The sequence below is a fragment of the Gymnoscopelus braueri genome (genome assembly GCF_963280865.1).
Source record: "Gymnoscopelus braueri genome assembly, chromosome: 4".
Taxonomy (NCBI): domain Eukaryota; kingdom Metazoa; phylum Chordata; class Actinopteri; order Myctophiformes; family Myctophidae; genus Gymnoscopelus; species Gymnoscopelus braueri.
In genome coordinates, this window is record NC_137605.1 from 55,085,160 (window position 1) to 55,095,089 (window position 9,930).

Here is a 9,930-nt window from a genome sequence, read left to right on the forward strand (position 1 = left end):
CTAGTCATCATCATCATCATGATCAGCATCAATGTTTGTGACATTGACCTTCCCTGGTAACATCTTCATAGTAGAAGTAGTGCTGATGAATGGAAAGAGAGTCTCAGTGAAAGTGTGTGTGAAGGTGTGTATGTGTGTGTTAGTATCAGGATCAGAGAATGACAGTTTTCCTCTGTTCCAGTCCAGCTGGACTCTGATCCTACAAGGAATCTGCTTCCATAAGAGATTCGTTTTTGACCCTGGTGAGGAGGCCATTGAGTATGCACCAGAGTTTATTCTCCAGAATGCACCCCCTCCAATTCCCTTCCTCTGAAAAGACTCTGCTAACACACCCAGTGCCCAGTATTTACTGTCTCCCACATCAACATCCCAGCTGTGAGTCCCTGAGTTAAAGCCCTCAGAACCCAGGACAATGTCCAAGCAGTCAAACCTTTCTGGATTGTCAGGAACCTCAAAGCCATAGATGCCAGACCTCTCTGAGTTGTCTGGAAGCCACTGCATTTCAATGCTCACACTGGTCAGATCATCAGACAGGACGTGTCCTGGTTTGGCAGTGTTGGGGTCCAGAATGACAGGAGTGTAGGAGACAATGTCCTTCATCTTATCCCAGACTCCGAAGGTCAGGTTGCCCAGGTGTTTGGCCACGTCTATCAGTGCTCCTGAGCTGGGCTTGCGCGGGTCGAGGTCCGATACGTAATCTATTATAGACGCATTGTGTCCTTGTAGTTCTGTAGGAATGATCTGTGTTCAGCTCTCAGCTCATGCTCTATGTTTGCGATTTCTTCTGAAAGGACTGATATGTCATAGTCAATGTCATAGTTAATGTAACACTTCAGGGATTCACTCTTCCACTCCTCTTCCTCTCTCAGTGCAGTGATTCTAGCCTCTTCTTCCTCTTGTAGAAACTGATGGAGCTTTTTAAATTGTTCTTTAATCTTACTCTCTGTGTACCGGGCCTGGCGCTTAATGTATGCTTTGTATGCATTTTTACTGCTATCATCCTTCATTGCCTTCAGTTTCTCCTGTAAAGACTTCAGTGATTCCTGGACTTCCTTCTTGTGGTTCAGTGCAGCTTCATCAATGGGGCTGAAAGTGTGGTTTGTGTGTTTGTTTGAATCAAGACACACAACACACACTGGCTGCTGACATTCCATACAGAAGAGCTCAAGTTTCTCAGCGTGCAGATTGCAAAGATCCCCAGACTCTGATGAAGTTCTCTGGTGTTTTGAAGCTCTGTGATCATGTATCTCCTGTTTGAAGGCCTCACACAAGTTCTTCAGAGTCAGGTTACAGGGATGATCCATTGAAGATATCCTCTTACAAACTGGACATTCCTTTATTTGCTTCTCTCTCCACCATGTGTGCAGACAGGCTTCACAGGAGCTGTGGCTGCATAACAGGACAACAGGATCTCTGAAGATGTCACGGCACACAGGACAGGAAAAATCCTCTTCTGAAAGAGACGTCTGCGAAGCCATTACGTCTCTCAGAGAAGCTACAATCACTCTGATCAAGACAGGAAATCAGCAGTCTGGGTCAGTATTCCCTCCTGTCCTGTAGCTGTGGAAAGACAGTCTGTCCTCCCTCACTGGAAGTTGTGTGTTTGGTCTGAGTCTGAACTGAAGGTGAATCTTTTATTGTCTCAGATGAGTCTGGTAAGGGGTGGAGCTTTGACATGCAAATCTCTCTCACACACACACGCGCGCAAACGCACACACACACACACACACACACACACACACACACACAGTGGCCCTCATTTATCAACGCGGTGCAGCCCAAATAATGGGCGTAGGGCGAGATCACCGCACCTTTCGGCATTTATCAATATATCCTGACGTGGGCTTCATCCTACCATACGCTGAGATCTCACGTCTGGTCGAGACCAGTTGTTGACGTTGGCTGCGCCCGTTTATTCCATTCTAGACCTGCGGAGCAGCATTGTCTGACTGTCTGACAGGCATCTGGACACATAATCCACTCCTAAATGTATATCTACACACTAATAATTAATCCCTGTGAAAATATAACATTTTATAAAGTAATTTAAACAAACTGCTTTAACAGTCATTCAGTTGCATTGGCTATTTTAAAATAGCAGATCTGCAAGCTCAAAAACGGGTCGCATCGCGACGCGTTGTGAGCTTGTAGATCTGCTATTTTCAAAATATACAAGCGCTTTTGCGTCGGGACTCGGGAGTCCCGCGGTCGGGACTGCCGACGATCTTTTCATGGACAGTGAGGTGTACAAACTTACAGTAGCTTGTCCTATGGTATGGAGTTATGTCATAGAGAGTTTTGAAGGCTACAACCTGGTTGGGTTAAGGATATAAACCCGACGCTCCAATCTCTTATTAACGTGGCGGACCGAAACCACTGTCGCCCGTCCGAGTCTCACGGGGAATATCTACATGACTGCTTGTGCACTGCTCGGTATGGGTTACATAAATTAATATACAAACGTATTCCATTCATGGCGATGTGATTGGTATCATAATATGTCATTCATGTAGACTACAAGCCTACGTGACAAAGATTGTACCGCTACGGTACGTATTACAATACATGAAAAACACAGCTGGGCGGGCGTGTGTGTGTGTGTGTGTGTGTGTGTGTGTGTGTGTGTGTGTGAGAGAGAGAGAGAGAGAGAGAGAGAGAGAGAGAGAGAGAGAGAGAGAGAGAGAGAGAGAGGGGGCGTGTGCGTGTGCGTGTGTGGCGAGGCAGGCGGGGGAAACTCTTTCTCATTGGCTTTTGATGTCTTTGGTCGTATTCTGGTCCTTCTTCATGTCGTAAAATCGGGGCGTTTTGAGAATATTTAAGGGCGTGTTATTTAAATGACGCTAGGTTTCAGCCGTGACATTTATCAAGCCTGGGACCAAATGTAGGCTCGGATCAGCTGTGTAGGATTCGTTGATAAATGTGACTTGGACGTTGGTGTACGGCCGAATATATGGAAAAATATAAGCCGGTTTATACGCTGCGTTGATAAATGAGGGCCACTGATTCTATACTTTAAGAAGCAGCTGTGTAGAATTAGAGTAGATGACCAATTAGACTTAATTGGGCATCTTTACAAAATACATGCTAATGTTCCTTTTACGCTCTCATCATTTGATGAACTAAAAACAAAAAAATCACTCAAAATTCTGAAATTGAATGTTTTTCATTATTTTTGGAATTACTTTCTCAAATACAAAATAGCTAGACACCAGTTTTTGTCAAAGATTGTATGCCAACACACTCTACAATACGACTTGGCTAGAATTGTGAAAACCAACTACCATGCTATAAAACAAAGATGGCTTCATCATGATCATCATAAACATCACTTTTCCAGAGTTACATGGGCCTTCCCTGGTAACATCCTCAGAGTATTTTCAGCGTAAATTAATGGAAAGAGTGTCTCAGTGAAAGTGTGTGTAAGTGTCTATGTATGTGTTAGTATCAAGATCAGAGAATGACAGCTTTCCCATGTTACAGTCCAGCTGGACTCTGATCGTCCGGGGAATATGCTTCCATCTGAGAGCAGTGGTTGACCCCTGTGTGTATCTGGCCAATAAGTATGAACCTAGCCCTGAGCATATTCCCCAAAATGTACCGTCTCCACGTCTCTGCCCTTGAAAAGACTCTAACACACCCAGTGCCCAGCCCCAGTCTCCATCTTCTCCAACATCAACATCCCAGCTGTGATACCCTGAGTTAAAGCCCTCAGAACGCGGTACTGAGTCAAACTCGCTCATCCTCTCTGGGTTCTCAGGAATCTGCATGAATGGCCAATCAGACGTTTCGTTCACAGCCGTCAGATCATCTGACAGGAAGCCCGGCACTGCCGCAGTGTTGGGGTCCAGAATAACAGCACTGTAGGAGACGATGTCCTTCATCTTGGCCCACACTCTGAAGGTCAGGTTGCCCAGGTGTTTGGCCATGTCTATCAGTGTTCCTGAGACTCGCTGTTGGTCCTGAGCTGTGAACTGGAATCTTTCCACCAATGGGATAAACACCAAATGTACCAAATCCAGACTCTGCAGAACTCTTTAAATCCATTCTCTGCATCCAACAGACAACACCAAATAATACATGCAGAGAAGAATTAGGATGATACCCACTCATCATTATTCAAATAAAAAAAGAGTGTGTTTAAATTTAGCTATTAATTATTTTAAACACATTTGAAAAAGTTGCTGCCATTTGTCTCAAAGGTTTATACCAATACCAATATTGCTATACCAATATTGCTTTTTGTTTCAAAAGCTTCATAACAAGTTATCCTTACTTATAACTACTTCTAACAGCAATTGCACTATTCTTATGGTTTTGAAAGTAGTTTTTCTAAGTTGCAATGTGACAATGCTCTGTTTACACTCTGTTTACACATGTCTTTACACATGTCTTTATTCCCTTTTAATTGTGCACAGTGTTGGCAGATAGGAAATGTCAGTTAAAATATACTCCTGGAGGGCAGAATTGCCGTACAAATACACTAATTAGGCCTATTGTACATCTGGCAATACTGATAGTAGCCTACATACTTAGTTTTGATTCACTTGTTTCATGTTTGCTTTGGCAATGTTTCTCATCCCAATAAAGCCCAATTGAATTAAAACTGAATGTATGAGTGAGTGAGTGAGTGATGTGAAACTAAGGATCTCACATTGAAATTGGTTTGGTGGTCTTGGTTCATGTTATTTTAGAGTTTGCTGTCATTATTATTTGTCAGAATTAAGAAGACTGAGCAGAAAAACAGCCCTCTGTCAATAAACAAAATAAAAATACACATTGCAGCTTGTTGTGGAGATAATTAACAACACTTAAAGACCTCCAATACACCCCCGCCCAGACATTTCATTTGTTAATGACGTTCCTTACCATTTGAAGCAAAGTCATTTGTGAGAATGATTTGCATTCACACTAACACTGTGTGAACTGTGCATACAGGGCCATACAAACAAAAGGCTGGCAAACCACTTCTCTCTATAGTTTGTCTGCATGCTGTTCACTCTCTTTTTCACTCTCTGGTCCATCACTGCCACACTGGCAAAAAAGGTGTTTTTTGTTCATTTGTTGGAGACTGACTGGATGAGTTTTTAAAAAGCATCAATATTAAACTAAACTAAATAATGTTCTGCTTTATCTAAATACACATTTTCTACTAACCACTGCCTCTGATTTATTCAAACTATTTTAAACCATAATGTTGGTTACAACAGAACTGAACTCAAATGACATGAGAGATGTGTGGCAGACGTTTATTTGGATGAAACAAATCATTCATGCCGTTTTCTTTACAGATCTATGATTTATTTAGAACTCAGAAAAAAAATCAATCAATCATAATATTGCTTAATTATTTTGTTGCATGACAGGATATTTCATTAGTTAATAGATTAAATGGTTCAGTAAAACCTGTTAAGACTGAAGACTCAAGATCCAAAATGGTACAGTGATTCTACACTTAAGTATACATTTTACATATTTTTTTCAAATACAAAATAGCTACACACCAGTTTTAGTGAAAGATTGTTTGCCAATTAACACTCTCTGCTATAAGACTAGCCTAGAATCCAGAAAACCCACTACCATGCTATGAAGCCACAGCTTCATATAAGCTTTCTATAGAGTCACAATTTGGACTGCATGAGTTAAAAACAAATAGTGTGCTTGAAACAGAAATGAAATACTGAACCCAAATCACACAAGATTTAGACGTTTATTTTAATTAAACATGTATCATTCCATACAGTTTTGTAACATGGCAAGATAATTCAAAAGTTAATAGATTAAATGGCTCAAGAAAACATTTTGAGATTCATGCAAAATGGTAACAGTGATTCTATCTTAGGAGACCATTAGACTTAATTTGGTGTCTTTACAATAGAGGCCATAAAATACAGGCTTTATGCTCTCATCATTTTGATGCGCTACAAAAAATAAAGCCTCAAAATGTTGAAAATGATTATCAGAAGTCACTGTGCATGAATTAAAATTTTGTTCAAATACAAAATAACTACACTACCGTTTTAGTCAAATGTTACATGCCACACTACAATGAAACTTGATGGCTTCATATAATTTTTTCATTGTCTAGTCATCATCATCATCATGATCAGCATCAATGTTTCTGACTTTGACCTTCCCTGGTAACATCTTCATAGTAGAAGTAGCGCTAATGAATGGAAAGAGAGTCTCAGTGAAAGTGTGTGTGAAGGTGTGTATGTGTGTGTTAGTATCAGGATCAGATAATGACAGTTTTCCTCTGTTCCAGTCCAGCTGGACTCTGATCCTACGAGGAATCTGCTTCCATAAGAAATTCGTTTTTGACCATGGTGAGGAGGCCATCGAGGATGAACCTGTGCTTATTCTCCAGAATGGACCCCCTCCAATTCCCTTCCTCTGAAAAGACTCTGCTAACACACCCAGTGACCAGTATTTACTGTCTCCAACCTCAACATCCCAGCTGTGAGCCCCTGAGTTAAAGCCCTCAGAACCCAGGACAGTGTCCAAGCAGTCAAACCTTTCTGGATTGTCGGGAACCTCAAAGCCATGGATGCCAGACCTCTCTGAGTTGTCAGCTCTCACACTGGTCAGATCATCAGACAGGACGTGTCCTGGCTTGGCAGTGTTGGGGTCCAGAATGACAGGAGTGTAGGAGACAATGTCCTTCATCTTGTCCCAGACTCCGAAGGTCAGATTGCCCAGGTGTTTGGCCACGGCTATCAGTGCTCTTGAGTGGGGCGCCCACAGCTGGAGGTGCGATGCGGACTCTATTCTTTCCAGTGTTGTCTTGTAGTTCTGTAGGAATGATCTGTGTTCAGCTCTCAGCTCGAGCTCTATGGCTGCGATTTCTTCTGAAAGGACTGATATGTCATATCTCAGATCGAAAATCAACCACTTTATGGATTCACTCTTCTGCTCCTCTTCCTCTCTCAGTGCAGAGATTCTAGCCTCTTCTTCCTCTTGTAGAAACTGATGGAGCTTTTTAAATTGTTCTTTAATCTTACTTTCTGTGTGCTGGGCCTGGAGCTTAATGTATGCTACTGTCTGTGCATATTTACTGCTATCATCCTTAATTGCCTTCAGTGTCTTCTGTAAGTGATTCAGTGATTCCTGGACTTCCTTCTTGTGATTCAGTGCAGCTTCATCAATGGGGCTGAAAGTGTGGTTGGTGTGCTTTTCTGAATGAAGACACACAACACACACTGGCTGCTGACATTCCATACAGAAGAACTTGAGTTTCTCAGTGTGCAGATTGCAGAGATCCTCATACTCTGATGAAGTTCTCCGGCGTTTTGAAGCTCTCTGATCATGTATCTGCTGTTTGAAGGCCTCACACAAGTTCTTCAGAGCCAGGTTACAGGGTGGATGATCCATTGAAGATATCCTCTTACAAACTGGACATTCCTTTACTTGCTTCGCTCTCCACCATGTGTGCAGACAGGATTCACAGAAGCTGTGGCTGCATAACAGGACAACAGGATCTCTAAAGATGTCACGGCACACAGGACAGGAAAAATCCTCTTCTGAAAGAGACGTTTGTGAAGCCATTATGTCTCTCAGAGAAGCTACAATCACTCTGATCAAGACAGGAAATCAGCAGCAGTCTGGGTCAGTATTCCCTCCTGTCCTGTAGCTGTGGAAAGGCAGTCTGTCCTCCCTCACTGGAAGTTGTGTGTTTGGTCTGAGTCTGAACTGAAGGTGAATCTTTTATTGTCTCAGATGAGTCTGGTAAGGGGTGGAGCTTTGACATGCAAATCTCACACACACACACACACACACACACACACACACACACACACACACACACACACACACACACACACACACACACACACACACACACACACACACACACACACACACAATCACACAATCTAGCACATGTGTGTGGATACCAAGGTACCAACTTGGATACATGATAAACAAGTGAAAGTGGAATTGATTAAACAAAAAAATTACCAAACAAACTTGGAACTGAACACTATAAAACTGAAAATGATACGTAAATGAGCTTTGTTGGGTTCTCTCTCCTGATTGGATCAATCCTGACCTGAATTTGGAGTTATCATCCAAAATAATTTGGAACCACTCATTATTCAAATGAAAAAGAGTGCATTTAAATGTTATAATCACCTAAAAGAAAGTGACCCACATACGCTCCATAACAAAGCCCTCGCCTACAGAGTTGCCCCCTCAGCCTGTCTAGTTCTGGGACTTCGTTCAAAATCACAAGCAGTGACAAACAGAAAACGACTTTATCAACAGTTTGCAAAAGGTAAATGGTGCATTTAAATAAATGGTGCATTTATATAGCGCTTTTATCCAAAGCGCTTTACATAGATTGTACACACATTCATACGGCGGAGAACACCATGAAAGGCACCAACCTGCTCATCGGGAGCAATTAGGGGTTCCGCGTGTTGCTCAAGGACACTTCGACATTAACTCTGGGGGAGCCTGGGATCGAACTGGGAACCTCACGATTCCCATCCGGCCGCTCTACCGGCCACTCTACCCCTGAACCATTGCCGCTCCAAAAGGTACAGAGGTATACAGTTATACAATAATGTTAAAATGATGACCCAAAAGCCCAGAGGGCTCGTTTCCATTGTGTATTCAATGCAGCATCCCTTTCAAAATATAGAGAATACACATAGCGGCAGAATACCTGAGCACTGCTGATCCAAACCTATTAGTAAGCCTTATTATAATCAGTGAGTCTCATGAGAGAAAGGCCGCCACGGGCAGACTCGGCCCACGAGAGAAGACAGCTGTCACACAAAACGAGTTGGAAACTGATTCTAACCACCGACCTGCCCGCCGTATACCAAGACATCAGAGATTCATGCTTACCACAGATTAAAATCACCCAAAGACAGTTTGAAAACATGACTAATGACCAAAAAAACTCCCATATCTGCTGGGTAAAGTACAACAATGTGCAAACACAGCAGCTGTGAGCTGCTATGACAGGAGAAGGATGTCCATTGTAATACAACCACCTTAAGGTCTACTATCGACGGTGCACTCCTGCACTATCTGCACCAAGTTGATCTCAGGTGCATATGAACCTTTATTTGAGAAACGGCAGCTATTTACTATTTTAAATACATTTGAAAATATTGCTGCTATTTGTCTCAAAGGTTTTATACCAATTAAGTGACTGCAGAATCTTGAAATATTGCCATTTGTTTCAAAAGCTTCATACTAAGTTGTCCTTACTTATAACTACTATAAATACTATACTATAACTGCACTATTCTTATGGTTTGAAAGCTAGTTTTTCTAAGTTGCAATGTGACGCTGCTCTGTTTACACATCTCATTATTCCCTTTTAATTGTACACAGTAATGGCAGATAGGAAATGTTAAATTTTATTACTGGAGCATTAAAATTGATCATATTTTAAAGAAAACTGTCATACACAGCCAAAAAGGATAAATCCTTAAATGTTTTCTCATCCCAATAAAGCCCAATTGAATTGAAACTGAATGTATGAGTGAGTGATGTGAAACTAATGATCTCACATTGAAATTGGTTTGGTGGTCTTGGTTCAAGTTATTTTAGATTTTGTTATTATTGGTTGTCAGGGTTAATAGTGAGTACACTGTACGATATTTGACCCGATATGGCTCTCGGGGATATTTTTGGATGATCGCCGAGAAAACCACCGATCTCAGTCCAGATCGGGCGTTCCTCAGCGAGGTGTTGATCGCGCAGTGTGTAAGGTACTCCGAGAAGAAACACCCCGATAAAGAACGGTCGGCGAGGGGTTCCCGAAAGCCAAATAAGCAACTACACTTTGGAAATAAGCTAAAAAGAAACGCAACCACCAATATTTTTTACAAGAAACTCGCTTATAATAAGCGGACACGGCGACATTGGTTGACTTTTGAAACATTTGTTTCAGAGAGGGAGAGAGAGAAATACAGAGAA

At 41.9% G+C, this 9,930-nt stretch overlaps 1 protein-coding gene across 1 annotated transcript; it reads right to left on the reverse strand.

Moving 5' to 3' along the window:
- LOC308083673 (zinc-binding protein A33-like) lies at positions 1-7,542 on the reverse strand (the record flags this gene model as incomplete). The annotated part of the gene is made up of 4 exons (XM_080425988.1): positions 1-698; positions 941-1,086; positions 3,634-3,971; positions 6,124-7,542. 4 exons carry the CDS (start codon positions 7,540-7,542, stop codon positions 1-3), a joined length of 2,601 nt encoding a protein of 866 aa, XP_080282114.1.
- Positions 7,543-9,930: the final 2,388 nt, after the last annotated feature.